Source organism: Coturnix japonica, chromosome 8, assembly GCF_054131305.1.
Source record: "Coturnix japonica strain WE chromosome 8, WE-NBRP24, whole genome shotgun sequence".
Taxonomy (NCBI): domain Eukaryota; kingdom Metazoa; phylum Chordata; class Aves; order Galliformes; family Phasianidae; genus Coturnix; species Coturnix japonica.
This window is the reverse complement of record NC_140670.1, coordinates 19,678,716-19,700,772: the sequence shown is the minus strand read 5'-3', so window position 1 is coordinate 19,700,772 and position 22,057 is coordinate 19,678,716. Positions and strand designations below refer to the sequence as shown.

Sequence of the window (22,057 nt, the reverse complement as noted above, 5' to 3'; positions counted from 1 at the left end):
CTCAGTTATGTCAGTCAATGCCTTTGTTACTTTAAATGCTCTGTTCAGTCTTTCTATGTGTCATGAAGGCTGTATAAAAACAATTGGTATGTGGTTATCTTGAAGACTGGGTATAAAGCACCCCAGATACAGATGACACATGATCTATAAGCTGTATATAGGCTGTAGTAGATGGCTAACAGTTTCTGGGACATACACAATAGAAGTCTGATCAAATATTTGAAAACATCCCAGAAGTTTGAATTTTCATTTCTAGATGAATTGCCCATTTCTTTTCAAATTGAACAATTAATGTTATGGTCTATGGAAATAAAAAGGGAAAATATGAATATTATATATATATATGGATTTGTTTCTGGTTACATTTTCCATGAAATAACACTGGTTCCAGCTACATTCACTGTATTAATTTGGACATGTGAAGCAGATGGCCAGACTTTTGTCAGCAGCTGCTACCAAAGTGAATGGAGTTGGCACTTTCTTTGCTTATTTGCTTTTTATTTTATTATTATTATTATTTGGTAAATCTAGCATTGCAACTCAGATTTGGAAAAAAAAAAATAGCACAGCACTTGTTTTTCAGTTTCTTGCTTCATACTTCAGTAAGTAGCACAAAGGCTCAGCAGGAAGAGGCATCTCCTTGGTCAGCAGTGTAAAAACAGGAAGGAGGAAGTCTATTGCAAATCTGGGTTTGCTGATTATCAGCTCCTGTTTCACTGCAGAGGATGTCCATTAACAGCCATCGGTGTGCTCCATTGCTTATCCAGGGTGAACAATGACTGCTGTAGTGTTGCTGCTACAGAATATGGACCCTGGTTATAGGAAGTAATGTTAACTAACAAACTGTACTCAGCCCTTTCCTGCTCATAGAAACAGGATACTATTAGTGAGAACAATTCACAGAAATTGCACATACAGGAAAACCAGGCAAGTGAAGCATACCAGCTAAACTAAGATTAATAAAATCTTTTCTCTGATTAGGCCAGGGCTTGGGTTCTGCATTGTTCTGGCATGTCATAAGATCTTTTAAATTAGAGCAGCGAGAGGTGATTATAAATAAGGATGGTAGAACTGGACCCTCGGTAGTGTCTGGCAGAGAAAGTCTGCTTAGGTTTTAAGAAATGTGCTTATTGCCGTTGCTCAAGTTGAATTACAGGAAACACCTGGACATTATTTTATAAAGCTTTTTAAGGGTGTACACGGGAACCTATATGAAATTACTCCATGGAAAAACCCAGACAAAGTTTGTAATTTGTGTAAACACAAAATATCTTTGTATATTGCTGGACAAAGGAAATTTCTGGAGTGTTTCCTGTGAAACTGCAGCTTAAACTGAACGTGTGTTGTAGGATCGTGCTTAGGGATGCCATGGTTGTAGTTAAAATGACTGTTCTGTTTCAAAGTCTTAATTTGCATGACCAGTTTTTTTTTTTTGTTTGGTTTTTTTTTTTTTTTTTTTTTTTTTTTTTTGTGCTTGCATAGATCCCACTGAACTCATCATGCAAATTTGAATTGTAAATACTATTTTACAGCTATATTCTCTCTTTCTCTCTCTCATCTACTTGGCCACTTCTTGCAGTGTGTTTATAGGAGTTAGCTGGGAGGATCTCTGATCTCTGTACAAAATTAGCTTTGGCAGCAAGCTATTAATTCTAAAAACATGATTTTCCACAAGCACTGCTGCTTCATGTGAGGGTTGGTTTATTTGTATCTGCTAGATTGAGGATTCCTTGTGTGTGTTAATTATTGCTTTGAAAAATGGAATACAAATTGTGTACCCGAATATCTTTTTTTTTGGTGTATGTGTGACTTGGTTTAACTGCTCAGTCTGATCAATTAAAAATATTCCTCCCCGCATTTCTAAATCTGAAGCTGTACAAATGCATACATTGTATTCTTTGCAATTCTAGAAGTTGCACAGCTTAAGTCAGACTTGTACAGCTGTTGTGCAGGTGTGATTCCCATTACTGTAACAGCACTTATGGAGATGTAACACCTACTGAATGGTTATCAGGACACTGACAGGAACGTGTGTATACAGTTTTAATTGCTTCATATGTCTTGTGAAATCAGGAAATGAAAGACTGTGGCAATGCAGGCAGGGGTGGGGAATATGCAATTACTCCTAGAAACGGGACAGGATGGGCTGGGCAGGGGGAGCATGACAGCAGTAGACATTGGTTGATGATGAGCTGAAGCACTGCCCACACTGCTGTCCCGGCAGCTGAGCTTCAACCTTGGCCTTGCTCCTCATGCTTGACCCAGTTCCATGGATTCTTTCATCAGCAGTATCTGTTGGATTTCTTACTGCCTTAAGACTGATTGGGACAGAAACTGGGTGCAGAAAGTTTGGTGTGTGGAGAATTAGAACTGTAGTTTTCTCTGTTTGTAATGTGCTGGCCTGGGTATTTCAGCTCAATGCCAAACTGAGAAGTGAGGGTGAGCATTGTGCTTGTGGCCTGAGGGATGGTCATTGCTCAAAATAAGAAGTGAAAGTGTTTGAGACTCCTGGTGTGTTTCATATGTGAGCACCTGTAATAAAGACTCACATTCTTAGGCTTTTGGTTTACTGCAGGGCTTTACCTGAGCCACATTGCCATCAAACTCTATGCTGCATTTCCATAGTCTACCCTTTGTCCTATAAAGATATAGGCTATTTAGAAAATAGTAAAAATTGATGTCAGCAAAGAGAAAATTTCACCTATCTCCTCTTTGATGCTGTGAGAGCATGTTATTATAAATGACTTCATTACTAAGAAATAAATTGTTCACTCAAAAAAAAAAAAAAAAAACGCAACAAAAAACAAAAACAAAAACAAAAAAACCAAAACATAAGATAGTGCTGCATAAGCTCATAGATATTTATCCTGAATTTGTAATGTTTAAAAATCAAATAATTACCTGTTTAAAAAACAATCAAAAAAGTCCACATAACATCAAGAAATAGCATGTATGGTCTTTTCTTGTTTCTTTTGTGTGTGTGTGTGTGTGTGTGTGTGTGTATTTTTTTTTTTTTAATTTTAACTTTTCAAGTTCATTTTTGCCTGAAAGCTGATTACCTGGGCAGTTCTCTCTGCCATTAAAAAGTTATATCTATTGCCATGGATAAAAGGAACAAAATTGCTTCATTTCTCCATCTGATTACTCTTGCAAGCCAAACTCACACCACATAGATTGCAGTAGAAGCTGTGTTGTTTGGATTTCTGATTATTCTCACTTTGTGGTGGTAAGATGTGTTGTGAAAAGGCAATTGGGGGTGTCTGGGTTTTCAAAAGTATTGCTAGTCTTCTATGCTTTTACACTTACAAGCCCACCAGTCCAGTCAATGTATTAAATTATCCACGACTATTCTTTAGATTGTATTTAAAAAAAACAAAAACAACCCTGATGCCAATATTTTAATCCACTTTGCAGCTGGGCATTTGATACCTTGCATCCTGGTTGCATCTACAGGAATTATCTGTATACATCTGTAGCAGAAACATATTTCTGAAACTACTGTAACCATTTGTGAAGAGGTTTTTGGTAGCATCTTCAAGTGACTGTGAGCGTGTATGGAAGTTGGCATTATAATGGAGCAGTTAATATGAGCATTACTCCTTTATTTGTTTATAATAAAGAGTCAGGTGGGATTCGTGGCAGGTTAGGCTTTGTGAGTCGTGGCTGAGTTTTAGCTCTGAAGATGAGCGTTTTTGCTCATTCAGCAGATGACGAGTTTTTTGGGTTTTTTTTTTTTTTGCGTGTGTTGAATGGTGCCCTCTTGTGTTACAATCGATTTTTGCAAGTAAATGCAGATACTGTCAATAGATGTACAGAATTACACTTTTTTCATTGTGTGCTTCAGTTCTGAAAATACAATTGGTAAGAATTCCATTATGTTTATTACTAGGGCATCCAGAAAGCTTGTTTAGTGATCTTCAATGGTAAATGGTTGTATATCTGAAAATTCTCCATCATTTATTTATTAATACCTGAATTCATGTACATGTTACCTCTGTCCCTTCAGTCCAGCCAGTAAGAGAAGACCTAGGCAAAAATATCCCTGCTACAGTAATGTTGATTGTGAGAGAGAGAGATACCTTTCTCCTTTCTTGTATATTTCTTTAATCTTTGTGATCACTGAAAAGTTAAAGTGACCTGCACAACTACTTTATACTAGCCTCTAGCTAGGTATGATATTTGAAAACAGGTTAAGCTGCTTCCAGAATTGACTTTCCCTGGTTTATTTTTCTTTTTTTTCTTCTTTTGAGTACTTTCTTGTACCTGCCACTAACAACACAAATGTGACTCATATTGTCCAGTTGTTGGGATGAGTCAGAAAATTTTCTACATACTGAGTTCTGGGAAGAAATAACCTACTAAGCTCATTAACAGAAAAACGTTCTTCACTCTACTTGTGCTCTTCATGGATGCCTTGCTCTCCCTATCAGAAGTGTGTAAATGTAGACAAAAATTGAAAGAACTTGATATTATACATGTAAAATGTGCTTGGTACCTTAGATGTGCTTATTACCTCTTTTAAGGTACTTTATCCTGAACTATCTGAAGCAGCATAAAGTGGGATGTTTTTAGGGGAGGCGTAATGGCAGGTAGAATTGCAGGCATTTATTTTTGCAGAACTCCATTTCCCTCTGGTTTATTGCAGTGCGTTCATCTGTCTTGCAGGACTGTTTAACTGGAAAGTACAGAATTGTTATTAGGATCGTTTTCAGTGCCATAATCTTCAGATTAATAACTATCAGCTAGTAATGACTTCATTTAGATGAATGTAGGTCATTTTTGAAACGTGTGTGTGGGAAATAAGCTTCATAATAAAAAATCAACCACAGCACTGTGTGTGTAACATTGCCTGATGGGTGAATGGGGCACATGTTACTCAGATCTGGTTACAATTTGGAGAAGACGTGTAATTTCTGTCTGGGATGGCTCTCTCAAGTACGTGTGTACTTTTAATAAGAGCAGTGCTTTTGGTCAGACTTATTTCTGAAGCCTCAGGAGGTGGATGAAGTCTGTGTACAGTGTCCTAAGAGTACAAAGTGCTGAGAAAGTTGGTGAATTTTTAAATTCTTTTTCTCTCTTCTTGTGGATCTCAGAAAGTTGTGACTCAATGTGTGATTTAAAAAAAAAAAAAAAATGTATACATATACAAATGTATATATATATATATTTTTTTCCTAGTAATGGTGATGATTTTTTTTTTTTTCCTTTTAAGATAAGCAGTCCTATCTCAGGATTTTTTTTCCATAGCATGCTGCAGGAAGGTGATGTGTTACTGTTCCCACCAGGTGGAGCTCTTGACATATGTAATTAACGTGAAATGTGTACCATTGGTGGATCTCAAGCTCGATCGGAATCCAAGTTCAGATCATAGATCATCAATTAGGTCTCCTTTAGTTTGTGTCCTTCCGGAAAGCAGTGTTATGTAGAACATAAAATAGCAACTATTGTTTTAATAAAGTAGGGTAATCTCTTGATGGAGGCAGTGCATTGATTATTAATATTATTATTAATATTTTGTAATTTTAAACACATACAGGTTTGAATTAAATATAATGATAATAATCCTGTGAATTATCAACCAATACATTTTTATTTTCCTTCCCTTGAGATATAAGTTGTTTTATCACTAAGAAAAAACAACAAACACTGATTTTTATAATGGTGATTACTGCACTGCCTATGCTACACTGTATGAAGTTGCAGAATTTGGCTGTGTTGTCTGGAGTTGTTTGATAATGTTTTACACGCATAAGAAATCTCCTGATAGCAAACTAATTATGTCACTCATTGTTTCCTAAGTGTGTCTGCCAATGGTTGTAGATTTGAATGTGATGCAGAAGTATCAGAAATGGTGAACTGCAGCTATTGGTGAGTCCCAGAACACCAGGGAGCAGCTAGATCCAAAGGCATTGCTATGACCACAAGCAGACACTCAGGCAATACAAACCCAGCAGTGGAGTACCCCTGGCAGCATCTTTTTACAGCCTTGTTCTCATTTTAGATGTATTCAGTTGGCTGTGTTTTACTCCTGTTTTTGCTTATGGGTGTATTGAAGAGTGTGAGTATGCACTGATAGAACTCTAGTTTTGTGACAGTGAAAACTCCATTTTCATTTTTCTTTGAGAACAGTGCAAGAAGACCCAAACATGGAGGAAAGCAGCAACAAATAGAGCTTTTTTCTCATTTTGGTTTTGCATCCAGCATAGGCTTTGTGTGTGGCCCATGCAGGGGGGACTCATGCATGCGCAGTATCTGTGAAGGCATGGTTGGGTGCCTCTAGTCCTCTTACTCTTTTTCTGCTCCAGAAATGTTATTCTGTGGCAGATGGGTGTCCCTCTGTGCCCGCCCTGCAGGTTTCAGTGCCTTTTCTTGTAGCAATGCTCATACAACCAGCTTGTGGTATTTCAGAGCATTCAATATCAGTTGTCACACCTTTCTCTCATCCCTTCCCCATTCTTCTAAAGGTATAAGTGATACAGCCTACACGTCTCCCCTCATTTCCTCAGATGCCAACAACTTGTCCAGTAAGCTCACTTAATAGGATTGCATCTGGCGCCTTTCATCACCACAGCCAGTTCTGCTTCCCACTCTGACCAGTGCCAGGCCCTGGGTGTGAGTGTTCCTGCTGGCAGCTGGGGTCACTCCTCATCTCCTACCAAAGCCCTCATGGCCCAGCCTCTCTGGGCAGTGTGAGGTGTCCCTTGCAGGCAGCCTGCCAGGCACCACAGGAGGAGACTGCCTGCTTGACACACTGTGGCTCCTTCCAGCTGTCATGTCACTGCAGTGGTGGAAAGGGTGAGGGGCATTTTCCTCTTTGTGAGGAAATGCTCCATTTCACATATGAGCAGCTGTGGATTTTCCTCTGGTGCACTTAGGAGGAAGGAGCCAGCCTTTCAGCACATTACCCTTATTTTCCTATCATAAGCAATGGAGGATAATCCTCATGACTTTCAGGGGTTGATTCATCAGGCAAACAGGAATGTTTTATTGTGTAGATTTTACTCTGAGTATTTGTTAGCAAGCAGGCTCTCAGGAACTGACTTTCTTCCTTTGCCATGTGAGACAGTTTGTTGCCTTCCTTACTTCTCCAGATTCAATTCCTTCTCTCAGTATATTGCCCAAGGTCAAAAGGAAGTAAAAAAGTATCAAGAATCTAGTTATAAGTGTTTTGATCTTCCTTAAAAGGTCAGGTTCTTACCAGGCACTCAGATATAGTGTTGTTTAGCAGGCACTGATGACCCAGACTAGCAGAACTCAGCTGTCTGTTTAGAAAAGAGGATCTTGAAGACTGTGCAAAGCCAAACTTCTTCAAGAAGGAGGGGAGGGAAGTGCTTTCATATAATTGTAGATAATAGAATCACAGAATGGCTTAGGTTGGAGGGGACCTTATGGACCATATAGTTTCAACACCAGCACCACAGGTTGTGTGCCACTCTCCAGATCAAACAGCCCAGCACCTCATTCAACCTGGTCTTGTGTGCCTTCAGGGATGGGGTGTCCACAACTCCTCTGGGCAGCCTGTGCCAGTGCCTCACTGCCCTCTGAGTAAAAAAATTTCTTTCTAAAATCTAATCTAAATCTCTACTCTTTTACTCTAAAGCGATTCCCCTTGTCTTATAACTATCAGACTGTGTAATAAGTCAGTCTCTCTTGTCTGTAAGTTCCCCTCAAGTACTGGAAGGCCACAAGGAGATCTCTAAGCTTTCCCTTCCCCAAGCTAAATGAGCCCAACTCCCTCAACCTTTCTACATAGGAGAGGTGCTCCAGCCCTCTGAGTGTCTCCATGGCCTTCCTCTAGACCTGCTTCAACAGCTCTGTAGCTTTTCTGTACTTCGGGCTACAGTCTTTCCCTCTGCTCAGCAGCTGTGGGGGCTTTGGCTCACTGTTATCTGGCTCTTGAACCAAAGCCTGCTGCAGACAGCATCAACTCCTTTTCCCCTGTCTTCTAATTGCTTTTTATTTATTTATTTTAAACAGCTTTGCCTTACAGATTAGTGGAGACATCTTTGTAACAATGGAGGGACATTAGAGGCTAAAAAAATGCAATTTCAAGATTTTCAGTCTCCTGATTTTTATTATTGAATGCTCCCTGTCTTGGAAGACTTTGTACCTTTGATTTCCCATGCAGTTCTCACTCTCTCTCTTTTTTTTTTTTCCTTTCATTTTTTGCTTTAAATTGCCCACTGGCTCCTTTGCTCGCTGTCATGCCTGAGTGTTTTTCCATGCAGCTTTCTATTCTGAAACAGCTCAACACTTCTGCACTGGTTACTTCTGCAGTCATGTTTCCTACTTGAGGTTTCTAATTTTAGTATTCAAACAGTTAGTAAAATAAACTGAAAGAGCTGATTTTAGCCATTCCTGGAAGCTAAGTCCCACTTCAGTAGCAGCCTTAGGCTCATCGCAAGTGTGCATGTGGTGATTTTGCCCTAGAGCATGTTTGGGGTGCTGGAGGAGGGCAGTGCAGAGGCTGTTCTGGCTGCAGGCAGGCCTGGCTCTGGCAGCTGCTCCAGTCATTTTGGATGGGGTTACCCAGCACTGATGTCATTGGATAATTCTCTTTTTGGAGTGTTACATTTGTACATTTGCACTTTCTTATATTTAGGGAAGAGTGGAATTTGATAGAAAAGCGATCCATGCCATTTGAGGTGGTCAGAGAAATGGCATCTTTTGTATCCGTGTTTGAGCATTAGGGCATAAACAACAGACCAGTGAGGCTCAGGTCAACCATGATGTAACTGGTTAAGCACCTGGATTAATGCCATAAGGGCTGGGTTCAGTTCTCAGTTTTGTACTATCTGTTTTAATGCTGATTTTGGTGGAGTACATCACAAATAATGGTATCATAACATTAAGCTTGCATGCTTTTCCTTTTTTTTTTTTTTTTTTTTTCCTAAGAGACATTTCAATAAAGATTCTTGCATACTGCATTTAAGTGATGGGGAAGAAGTAAGCTTTGATTTTCTTATCTGTATTTAACAGGTCTGTATATGATGACCAACCAAATGCACATCAGAGGTTTATGGAAAAACTAGAGGCCTGCATACGTAACCATGACAGGGAGATAGAAAAGATGTGCAATTTTCACCATCAGGGCTTTGTGGATGCTATCACAGAACTTCTTAAAGTTAGAGCTGATGCAGAGAAATTAAAGGTAAGGAGATAGTTTTTCAGGTTTTATATTATTGCCTTTGAATTAAAAAAAAGAAAAAAAGGGGGACTCAACTTTTCTACTGAAGAATAGAATTTTCATTACTTACCACATACATTCTGTTGTTTGAAACTTTTTATTAAAGTGGATTCCATAGGATTTGTGATGAAGACTGTTTTGTCTGAGGCAATAATACATTTACGAAGTTAAATATTATATTAGCTTTAATTCTGATTTTACCTGTATGCATTTTCAGAAAATGCTAGCAAAATAATTTTGTGGTTTCTAAAGGTTTTTTCACGTGGTAAAGAATAACAGATAGCAAAGTACTGGCAAAACCATGAATTCTTATGTTGGTCTGCTTTTTCTAATCATATGTTTACATGTCAGACCTTAGAAAGTTTCAAATTTTGATTAGAATAGTAAGAAGACTGCAATTATCTCTGATAAATATGTTTTATTTACACTATAAATGAGTAGGAGAGTAGGTGGAGTTAGTAGTTTTCTTTAGAAATGAGAACTAAGATTTACTCACAAATCAGAATGCATTATTGTGAATTATGAGATCCATCCCTTTTAGCTCTCTTTACACTTTTGAGAGCAAAATATGCACACCAGACAGAAAGAGTATAGTTCATCAGAGGTTATGATTAGAAGAGCATTATATAAAGGATATTCAGATAACAAGAGACCAAATACAGCGTCAATGAGGTCATTGAGCATCTTTGTTCAGAAATTAATGAGATTTTTAATAAACTAGAATGTGCTTCCTTATTATGATGACCTAATGAGTCACTTACTATGTGGGAAAATCTGAGGTCGAGCTTTGCCTGCACCTGCAGCATTAAAATGTTGCTGTGGTTTGGAGATTTCCACGTTTGATGTTAATCAACCACCCAGTGTTTGCATCCAGCAAAGTATGAATGTTTAATTACCATAAAATGCAATCACCATTTCTTACAGACAATGAATGGCCCATAGAGCTCATTGAGGTTATCAAAAAGGGACCAGTGGTCAATTGGGTCAGTGATTTGAATTGTTTGACAGACCTACAGAAACAAGGAAAGTTCAAAAATCCCAAGTAAATTTGAGAAGTTTGCCACAGAATCTGTTAGAAAGAACTGTCATAAGTAATTGAAGTTAACGAAAGCCCTTTGCGATCAAAAGTTCAAGTTCAAGCTGTAGAGTTAATTTGAATTTGCATTTCTTTGTTCCAAGTTTCTCATGAAGCATGATCTGATTACAAGGGTGAGCAGTCACATCAGGGCAATATATGCATATTTGTCTAACAAAGGTGAAATTATTTTTAAGGTCCAAGTTACTGATACCAACCGAAGGCTTCAGGATGCTGGGAAAGAGGTGAGAAATGGTGCTTCCTATATGGGCATTATGAATGTAGCAAATTAAATGTATTTGCATAATTTAATTGTAATTTTCTGTTTAAAAACCTCCAAGGTGATAGCGCAAACAGAGGAAATCATTCGATGTAGAGTTCAGCAAAGGAATATTACAACAGTTGTGGAAAAACTACAGTTGTGTCTTCCAGGTGAGTGACAAATGGCTAAAGATGGTGGTAAATAACAGTAATGACAAAAAGTAAGTCACAGTAAGTGGCTAAAATACAAAAGAATTTTATTTTTGAAGTTGTGGCCCTATGAGATCCAGATTAGCAAAAGGATCATGGTGTTTTAGAGAGGTGTTGACATATCGATTCTGTGACTTGACAGTATTTGACGTAAGGTAATTTTGCCACTTTTTGAGAAAGCATTGGGAAAGATATAAATGGTGTAAATAAAGAATCTGCATGTACTTTGAAGTGTAGTCATACTTCTCATTTGCTAAATAATAAAGTTGTTCCTTATTTTTTGAACTATTTGAATTCTTCAAAAATTATGAATTTTTCTGCTTGAACCTGGTACTGTGCTTCAGCTCTGTGTTGTTGCAGTCTTTTATAATGAAGCATAAAGGCTCCAAATAACATTTCAGAAAAGTGATACTATGGGATTGCACACAGCTCTATAAGGATTCCCTGCTTGTAGTATGGTACTTTGGATTTGAGAATTTCTTTTGTAAAGTCTTGCTGACTTATTCTGATTACAGTAGAGGGTACTGTTGTCATTTAGTGGAAACAGATTGTAGAGTTTTAAAATAGATAAAGTTGTGGTAAGTGAATAAATATGCTTGATATATTCTCTACTGTTCTGTTTCATCTTAGTTGTTTTTCCTGTTAAAAGCTATTAAGAGGTCAGTTTCTTTTTCTTTCCCTTTTTTTCTTGTTAGTTTTATTACATTACCATCGTAGAAGGAATTGATTTGACAAGTTTAGTATGGTTTAGACAATTAGACAAATTTCATCCTTTATTTTGTCCTCTACAGTATATATTTCCTTTTTTATTAACTAAAACCACAATAAGATGCATGGGTTAATCTGCTTGTTTTTATGCAGTGCTGGAAATGTACAGCAAACTAAAAGAACAGATGAAAGTAAAAAGGTGAGTGAATTTATTTTTATTAGCAAAATATACCTTCTGTCAATAAACTGGCAGATTAACAAAAACTGGTGTAGACAAATATATGTAAAAGTCCTTTTGTATGGACTTAGAGTCTTCATAATACTTGGTCTATTTCAAGAATGCTATTACAATTGAACAAATAGTGTACTAAATATAAGAACTTCTAGAAGCTTAATGATTACTATGGAAAATAATGGTTAGTTAAATAGCATTAAATGCAGTGATAATATGATTATGAAATGTGAAGTAAAATGGATTTTAATTTAATTTTTATTTATTTATTTTAAATATTTGAGACAATTTAAGATGTGATAACAACGAGACCCTTAGGGAATAAAGATTTTTACACAGTACAGTAATATCTGGTTAGTCTGTCATTATATATTTGAATCAAATTTATAAATTAAGGGAAAAGGACATTTCACTCCATATGTTTCTTCAGACTTGTCTGATACCTCTACACTGATCTTTTGTGTATGAGACTATGGGAATGGCATGGAGAAAAAGTGTTTTGTCTTTTCCACTGTGTTAAGAAAAAAACAAACAAGCAACAAACATAATGAAAAATAAAGTTGTACAATGTTTTTTTTTTTTACGGGTACCTCCTTCATCTGTTGTTTCTTCATTTTCCATCTTCTGAGGGAGCCACTTGCTTCTGCTGCTGCCAGTGTTCCCAGTTCTCTCTGTGGCTGCTCTGCTGTCCCTGTCCCCCAGGGGCTGCTGCTGCATTGTACCTCGTGGACACCTGCCCCCGCAACGCCACTGCTATTTTCTTCTTCCTGCTTTTTACAGGATCATGTCCACCTTGTCCATAGCTGCCTTTCGCGCAGCCTCTGACACTGATTGCTCTTTCTCTTCCCTGTTGTACTTGTGATCATAGTTCTTGTGTCTCTGTGTGCCTGGCACCACTGCAGGAAGCTCCCACTAACACTTCTGTCTGGACCTGACTGCTTCCATTTGGAACTATCTGTGCATAGTCAGATGTGTACATTTTAGACAACAATCTAAAATTGTTTTTTGACTGTACATATAGATTTCTCTTGCCTGGATTTCTATTATATGAATCACCAACACCTCTTGCCATAAAGCTGGACATCTGAAAATCCTAAACAACATGAGTCGTGCAAGAGCAAATCAGCTCTAAAGCCTGGGAGCAGACATGTCCAAAATGCATCAGGTGTACCATAAACTTCTGATCAAGCAGAGCTTCAACAAATGTGTTGCATCTTCCGCACTGGTGTGTGTGCTACATGGTACTTGTGTACATGTGCTATCTGGGAGGTTTTTGCAGAAATTTGAGTGCTTTAATAAAAAATTGAAATTGTGCTTTTGCATTACAATCAAAACTTGCTGGATGGGGACCAGTTTGGTAGATCTCAGCAACTTGACCTACTCTACACCACTTCCTCTGAACAGGACACTGATATGACAGTAGCTTAAAGTAGCTGGCAGTGTGCTGTAACAATGTTCTTGGAGCATCTGAGCAGAAATATGTAAAAAGTCCAGTATCCCAGATACTCTGCTCAGAGACTGTAGTGCAGGGTATGCTGTCCGAGCTGGACCACTTCCCACTTCCTTGTGCTTGCTGGTCTGCAGAATCTGTTACATTTTGCATGTTGATGATGTGGAAATGCTGGGATCAAGGTCTACGTTTTGCCAAGCAAGGCAAATAACATTCTGGCTTGTAGGAGATGTTATAGTTCCTAACATCATCATGAAAGATGATCTCACCTGCGTGAGATAAAATGGCAGATTGCTTTTAGTGCTTTGTCTCCATGTTTACTAACAGGTTTGTAGTCTACTGTTGGTTGATGGGATTTAAAAAAAATATCAGTACTCTTTCAATCTAAATTTGCATTATGAAGGAGGTACAGGTCTGACAATTTTCCCGTGGAAGGAGTTGCTTGCCAGACAGGAAATCTTAAATGTTGCAAGTCAAGTGATAGTGTACTGAATTGAGGGGTTTGGACGTGTCATTGTCATACCATAAAAAGATCTAAGGGAAAGAGGAGATGCCATAGCTTTGATGTATCATACCTTGAAGTCACGCAAAGTACAGAAGGTTTAGATTCTGCTGCAGGCTACTGCTACAGCTCGGGTATCTCTTTCATTAGTTATTCTACACTTAATACTTGGCCTGTGACTTAGAATTCCTATAATACTAGCTAGACGTGGATATTTCACGGAATTCATGATTAGTTCAAATGTTAATTTACTTGTGGGTTACCAAACAAGTCTGAAGGATGAATGCATTTTGGTCTTTATTATTAAGTGATCCAGCAGTGGCAAGGACATCCAGAGCACCAGTACTGATACCTCATAGCTGATATGTGCAAGTCCAAAGAATTTCAAAACTGACCTTCTTAATAAGCTTTGCTGTGATGCTTTCTTGGAAGAACTGGAGATATGAGCATTCATATCACTTGTTAATTTGCACAAAGATAATTTTTCTCATGAATCTTCAGGGAGGTCTGTTAATGCAGCTAAGCTTTCATTTGTATTTAAGAAGAAGAAGAAAAAAAAGAATAAAGATCTCTTTTTGTTTGAGTTTGTTTTGCAGCCTTTTAGTAATAACTTCATTATTCCACTGCCTTTAAATCTTGCAATGTGAATAAAACTAACATTTCTTAAGAAATGTTAAGAAAGAGAAGAAGGAAGTGTGGATGTTCTACACTTCTGCGGGTACTTATTTGATGGTAAAGATTGGAATTCTGTTTTCTTTTCTCCAAGATAGGCAGCTTAGTAAGATAATGTGGGGTTTGGCATCTGGAGTACATTCTTTTTTATGGAGACAGAATGAAGATCTACTGAGGATTCAAAAAGCTATCAATTGGTAGCAACTTTTGGTCTCTGCCAATACGGGTTATGTTTGAACTGATGACCTAGAGGTGAAAGGCTCTGTATCCTATTTATCTGTTTCCTGAGCCATGCATAACACAAGTTGACAAGAACTATAGTTGTGAGAGAAAATAATTGAGGAATCTGCTCTAAACAGACACAATTGGCTGGTAAGATTTATGAAGGGTTTAAAGTCTTAGATGAGGAAGCACAAGGGAGAGGCCTAGTTTCTGCACTGCTCTCCTAAAGACCTGTTGGGGTTATTATGTATTTTGGTGGAACTTTCTCCTTCTCTAGTTTTAAGTCAGAGATAAGATCACCAAGCTTCATGCAGCTCTCTTGGCCACCAAGCTTCATGCAGCTCTCTTGGCATGGCTGCTGTGTTTGGGTTTGGTTATATGTATTTGGAGAAATTTCCCAGCTTCTTCAGCAGAATGTAGATTGATGTTCTAGTTGGGAATTCGCAGATCTTCTTTCACACAAACAAACAAAGAAAATGTAGAGAAGCTTAAAAACTAGCTGTTTGAATTACAAAGACAACTGGAAATAAAGAAGTTGTTTGTGCAGTGACTTATTTCAGTTGTAATTTCTCTTCAGCATCTGTGTGAATTTGACTCTTTCATGGTAAAACTGAAAAATTCCAGTTGAATTTCCTCAAATTTGTCATGTTTTGATAGGGAACAGAATTTTTTTTATATTTACTCAGTGGAAATGTAACAAGCAGGATTACAGAACAGAAGTCAGAAAACTTTTTTTTTTTTTTTTTTTTTTTTTTTAATCTTTGTAAATTAAGTTTCTTAATAATATTTAAATGAGAATTTCAAGGTTGTTTTTGTTTTGTTTTGTTTTAATCCATCAGGGAATTTTAGTGCATAAATATACATTTCTTTATATTAACATGTGCATTTAAATGCTTTCTGCTTAATAAAATTCATGGCATTTGAGTTGCTCCTATCCTGTACAGCTTTACTTCTCTAGTTTAACTTGGAGGTTTTTTAAAATAAGTTATAGTATATCTTTTAACTGCTTTCAAATGAAATTCCACTGATAAATCTTAGAAGTTCTCTGTCATTTAGAATATAACTTGCTTTGTGTGCACTGGTAATAATTCAAAGTTATAGCTGTTTTCTTTTTCTTTAGATCATATAAAACACTAATGTTAATCTTCTGATTTTGTTTCCTTATTTTTTCCCCCCCTGCTTCTTGCTGGTTTTAGCTTTCTTCATTTATAGAGAAGATGTTAGTATAGGTCAGTCTGCTTTACAGTGTTTTGGTCTTGATGACAAGATGGATCAGTTCTGTATAATCTTATCTTATGAACTCTATTGGTGTTTCAGATTTCTATTTTTGGTTTCTGAGCTTATAATATGAAATCCATGTTGGAGAATGTTTTCTTAAAAGATTAGGCTAGAAGAATAGACAAGGGACTGATGTATTAATGTGACAGAAATGACATCGAAGATGCTTCTTTAAATAATTTATATTTAAATAAGCAATGTTCACATTCATATGATAGATAATATATGGTATAATTATATTATTGTCAAAACTTTCAACATCGAATTAAGTCTGTGGAATGTTTTTAAAGAAAAATATACAAATACATCATTGTTTGAAATGATATGCTTTTTTTTTTTTTTTTAAAAATTCTGACTTACAAGTGACCTTCAAATTAATAAGATTTCAGTGCTTTACCAGAACAGATGTTAAAAGGGCAAGGTCCTGAGCTCCATATATATGTAATTAGTAAGGGACTCTAGAATGGATTTTAAATGGATTATGTTAATTCTCATCTTAGAGACGGCATTCAAAAACCTTTCAGATGAACCAGTAGTGTTCTGATAAGCTGATCTGTATAGTTTAAATACAAACCTTTTATACAATTTTGATACTATTATGGTTTTATTCCCCAGAAGTCTCACCATGTGGCCCCCCTGGTCATTTGCTAGTTTAAAAAAAAAACAAAAAAAAACCAAAACCACACACATAAACCCCCCAGACCCTTTCTTATCTGCGACATTCCCATTGCCTAATGTATATTTTATATAAACCAAGTATATAATAAACAAAAGCTGCTAATTTACACTTGAAACCTCTTTATTTGCGATCTTCTGAAAGCTGTTCTGTTCTGAAATAAAAGAGAAGGCTTTTCCCATCCTCTAGCTATGCTGAACTGTTAGCTTAGCTAATGATTGCCTTGATTGGGAAAATCTTAAAAATAAATAAAAAATTAAAAAATGTATTTATTTCAGAATAGAATTTGATTGTGTAGAATGGAATCCCATTTTATACTTACTTTTAACTGGAGTGTTTTTTTTAGACTTGTTGTCACTTATGTAAATTTTCACAAAATAGCTTTTAATGTGTGGTACGTAATTTTATGGACATGAGAGAAATTACTTTGTGTTTTTTTCCCTGACGCTCTCTCAGGCTGTTTCTTCCATATTTCTGATACATATAGTCTGTAGTCTAACAGTAAACTGAAGAACAGTGAAATTTATCTGATCTTTGTTGTTTTTTCTTTGTTTTTGAAAACCCCCTCACCTTAAAACTTGTTCAGCACAATCATTTTGTTGGTGAGGTATAGTGTAATTTGTCAGAACAGCAGATTAGATGTATCATTTATGGTAAGCTGGAGATAAGTTTATACACACCTTTTCCAGCTACAGATGGTGAAAGGAGAGTGAGTATGGATTTTTGTAGCCAGATATGTACAGGCATGAGTTTCCAAGATTGTTTTCATTGTTTGGTGTGTATACTCCAACACTGAGTGATTGACAATTTGCATTTCAAAGGTGAAACTAATTTAAACAGCAATAACAAAACTGATGTAGAAATGGAGATTACTGTTATGATTTTACTGCCTCCATTCCACAGGCTACTGCATGTGACATTAGGAATCTGTTGATCAGAACGGCTAGTACCATAGAAGCCTACTTAAAATCTCAACTTGACTGGGTCACTCTGACAGCTGACTGTTTTTTATTTTCTCAAAACTAAAGCATTGTACTGATGACCTTTTGTTTCACATTGTTCATTTGACTAACATAGTAATTTCATTAGATGCCAATTGATTGCTTGTATTATATTGATATTCTATGATATTCTATATATGATTAAAAATGTATTTTATTAAAAGTTGATAAGAAAGCCATATAATTTGATCTCTTTGTAGATATTACTCTGCTTTGAAGACTATGGAACAACTAGAAAATCTGTATCTTCCCAGAGTTAGCCAATACAGATTCTGCCAAATAATGATAGAAAATCTTCCAAAACTACGTGAAGAAATAAAAGAAATTTCTATGTCAGATCTGAAGGATTTCTTAGAGAGTATTCGAAAGCATTCTGATAGAATTGGGGAAACTGCAATGAAGCAGGTAAGCCTACATGCCAGGTTTACTTCAGTGCTATTACCTACTGAAAAGAGACCTAAAGCTGCAAATATATTCTTCAAGAACTTGTTTAATTAACATAGTTTATGATACTTCTTTATTACTAGATTGAGTACTGCTAATGAATGTTGCAGCTTTCTTGCTGCAGTGAGTAAAATTTTGATTTTTTTTTTTTTTTTGCTGTGATGTTGGGTTGCCACATTTTCATCTGAAGTTTTTAGAATTTTGTTTTGTCTTTCAGAAACAAAATTCTTGTAAAATGCAGAGCTGATGAGTGAAAATGAAACTTGAGTGTATCTGTCAACAAGGCTACTGGATGCTGTATTGTCCTGTGCCAGCCCTGTACATCCCAATCACAAAATAATACTATGCTAACCTGATGCATTTCTTTCAGCAATATGGACAATACAGTGCATTTGAGTGCATTTGACTTCTGCATCTGTCTGCTCACTGGGGCTTAACTGAAGACAGAAAACAAATAGCTGGCAAACACTGTTGTGATAACTGTACATGAGTATTGATTCTGTGCTCCCAGTTTATTATTGGTAAAATTAGAGATAACTTTTACATTTTTGCTATTGCATTCTGGGGATTAGGGAAGAATTATGTAAAAAGTAGCTGTTGAATTCATTTGTCATCCCAAATCAATTGAGGGCAAAATCATCAGAGTAGGGCGAGAGCAAACAGCTTGAAATTACACTGATTTGCATTCTATAGGACCACCTGATTTTCATGACATAGCATAATTTTTAAATAATAAAATTTGAATTATATCCCTCTTAATTGGTGCTACTTTCAAAACAGGCACAACAGCAGAAAACCTTTAGCACCACTCTTCAGAAGCATAATAATGTAAACTACGGTCGGAACATGCATTTAGGTAGAAGCAGAATTTTGGAATCTAAGAATGAAATGACATTGAAGCGAACGTTTGAAGAAGATGATGAACATGATGAAGAGGTAGCCTTTTACTAAATCTTATTTACTGTGAATTTGGCAGTTGTATTGACCAAAGCTTGCAGTGTTCTGTCTATTGGTGGAATGATATAGATGGAATAATAAGAGAACATCTTCATTGGACAATGCCCAGATCTTCATTTAAGGAAGAAAACATATTAACTTCATTAATGCTAGATGGAGTGTCAAATTTGGGGCCATTCAATTGAATAGGGCATGAAATTATTCAACTGAATTCAACTTGTAATTATTCAGGAATTCAGTTGCAAGTTACATAATGTATGTGTTGCCCTGGAATATTCCATTGTTGCTAAAGTGGGCATTTCGTTGTTGAGAACCTTAGTTTTTGTTAGCAGTCTTTCAGCTATTGAATATTCAATATCCATAAATGGAATAAACTAGAAAATATTTAGATCTTTGTGTCTGGTGCTCTGAAAACACAGTGAATAGAATGTTTTTGCAACAGAAATGCAATCTAATACAGTAAGACAGAGAGAGGAGGGAGCTTCTGTGATTGAACAGTTTTTCCTAAAGTTACTGGTGAAAAAAACTGATGCAGTTGTTCTTCAAGTAATTTATACAAGCTCCTTCTGCTTTCTATTAAAATAACAGTTTTTTATAGCCAAAAATCCTGTCAACATAGTTAATTTTGCTGGCCTTAATTTGATCTTGCTTTTGAATTCCATCCCAGTATATTTTCTTACTCATTTTAATCTTAAGTTTATTAGTCTGTTAACCAAATCATTCAGCTTTAAAGTTGATGACATGAATGCAATTCCTTTAAAGTATTGATTAAGTGGACCAGTTTTGTTGGTAATATATCAGCAGACTGTATGCATTTTAAGCTCAATAACTTTTTCCTTTCCTCAGGTTTTAACTGCTCAAGATCTTGTGGACTTTTCTCCTGTCTATAGATGTTTGCACATCTACTCAGTTTTGGTATGTACTAAGGTGGATTTAAAGAGATCTATTTTGAGTTGAATGTTCCTTATTTTATTTCTCCAATACATACAGAACAAGTGCCATATAGATTAAATGCTTCTAAATATCTCTAATTCTATGATTTCAGCTGAACCTGACTGAAAATACAGGCTGCGTGTAGTCTTTCTTTGAATTGCCTGTAGTGTGTAGCATGAAAAATTATATCCCGAAATAATATTTAAAGAATTATTCCACTGTTAATTTTTTTTAAAGAGGAAATTGAAACAAAAGCATCAGTAATTACACCGGTAATTATTCATCTCAGTGAAAAGAAACAAAAAGACAGGCTGCTAAAACTATTATAAAAGTGATAAGGTTGCTTTTTATTTTCTTTTCCTTTTTTAACAGAGGAAATACGTCTGAAATAAGTTGAGAAATATGAAATAGACCAATTGACAACTTTTGCTTATACTTTCTCAGTATAATAGAGGAACAGGAAGTAAAACTGATAGATGGCATTGAAAAGTAATATGTGATTTTGGTTGTCATGTTTTAAGGGTCTTGATGTTGGGTCCTTGATCTGAGGATTTACTGTTTGGGTTTGCACAAAAAGAAAGTTTGCGAGCTTCCAAACTTACTGGAGACAGAAAATAACTTGGGAGTGCTGTGTGGTATCAAAGGCCCTTAGCCCCTTAACAAAAAGGCTTGTTGATGACTTCAGAATAGGACTTCTGTTTTTTGTGCCAACATCATCTAATTAATAAGCCATGGTAACACTATCAAGAGTTGTTGATAAATCTCCTCAGAATCCTTCTCTTTTGCTTCCATGCTTTGATGAAAGAACCATTACAAACTTACATGATAAAAATTAAGTTTTTTTTTGTTAAAGATGCTTAATATCTTATAAAGTAACCCAGTCACGCTGGCTAAACAGCATGAAATCTCTGTAGAATTTTGATTTGTAGACTTTTTTTGGAAGTCCAAGTAATGGAATTCTAAATAGCATGAGCCTAATTATAGGTTCACGATGTAAACTGCAACCTTAAAAATGCTAAGCTGCAATACTCTGCTTGCATACAAATTACATTTTATTCAATTGGTAGATGAGTCAGTGCAGCACCAATTTCAAGTGGACAGATGGTTTCCACTGAATGGTCATCCTAATGAGATGGCTAGGATGTCACTTGAATTCCTCACAATGTAATCATTAGGCATAGAAGGGTGTTGTATTTCATGGACCGTGGTAGGAGAAAAATAATAATAAAAAATCTTTATATTTCACAATTCCAAAGGGAAGAAGTGAATATTAATTAAATTGTAGGTGTTTTTTCCTCCAACAAAGCTCTTGCATGCATTATCCAAGTTTATCATATGAACACAGAAATACTATTCTAACTTTGCAGTGCAATCAATTTCTTGACTAACCTGAAGGTACATTTTAAGACACAGTGAGTTTCCGCTGTAGAACAATAGATAGCACGTCTTATGCATAAGCATAAATATTTATTCAAATGCATAATATTTTATGACAATATGTAGACATAAACAACATTTTTGTATGTATTTTTTCTGCTTTTAAATACAAATATGTATTCTTTATATTTCATGCATTTTAAACCTCATTAAGAAGGTTTCATGTGTGAAACAAATGCATAATATGTATCTTAATTTAAAACAGTTTATTCTACTCTTAAATTCATAAGTGTTTTTTTAATATGTTATATACCTTGCTTTAACTACTTTTGTCTTCTTTTAGGGTGATGGAGAAATATTTGAAAATTACTACAGAAAGCAAAGAAGGAAACAAGCAAGACTAGTTCTGCAGCCACAATCAAGCATGGTAACCAGTACTTCACGTTGACTTAGATTGTACCTAATACTTGGTATTTTTATTCCTAAACTTGTTTTCTTTTTCATTGCAAGCATGAAACAGTAGAAGGCTACAGAAGATACTTCAGTCAAATTGTAGGGTAAGTTTCCTAAATGGAGATTTACTTCAGTTTTACTGTAGTGATTCTTAATTCATCCTTTATTCTCCCACTGTTCAAAAACTTTCTTCAGCTTCTGTATAAATGATGTGGGTAGTGGTAGCTGGATCTGAGCAGTGAAGAGCATTCACATCCTACCAGTACAGTGCTCCCAAAGACCCTCCAGTAATTTAGGCTCCACTGGCACAAAACAAGTTTTTCACATTTTGACTTAATGCTGGGCAAAGCCGAACACCAAATCTACCAAAGTGTCATGGCTCCAATTGGAAAGGGCTTAACTATACTTGTCTCTTAATA

At 36.1% G+C, this 22,057-nt stretch overlaps 1 protein-coding gene across 15 annotated transcripts in view; it reads left to right on the top strand.

The window, feature by feature from the left end:
* The window catches only part of EXOC6 (exocyst complex component 6), a 79,552-nt gene that overhangs the window by 9,408 nt on the left and 48,087 nt on the right, over window positions 1–22,057 (top strand). For all 15 annotated transcript variants that reach the window (XR_014948681.1, XR_014948682.1, XM_085554532.1 and 12 more), the window contains exons 2-10: window positions 8,980–9,151; window positions 10,460–10,507; window positions 10,604–10,694; window positions 11,595–11,640; window positions 17,675–17,879; window positions 18,699–18,854; window positions 19,722–19,790; window positions 21,529–21,612; window positions 21,696–21,742. Coding sequence is in view for 13 of the 15 variants with exons in the window: in XM_085554532.1 (XP_085410658.1) it covers window positions 8,980–9,151; window positions 10,460–10,507; window positions 10,604–10,694; window positions 11,595–11,640; window positions 17,675–17,879; window positions 18,699–18,854; window positions 19,722–19,790; window positions 21,529–21,612; window positions 21,696–21,742 (918 nt within the window). In the remaining 2 variants the exon portion in view is untranslated. The remainder of the gene's footprint in view (window positions 1–8,979; window positions 9,152–10,459; window positions 10,508–10,603; window positions 10,695–11,594; window positions 11,641–17,674; window positions 17,880–18,698; window positions 18,855–19,721; window positions 19,791–21,528; window positions 21,613–21,695; window positions 21,743–22,057) is intronic.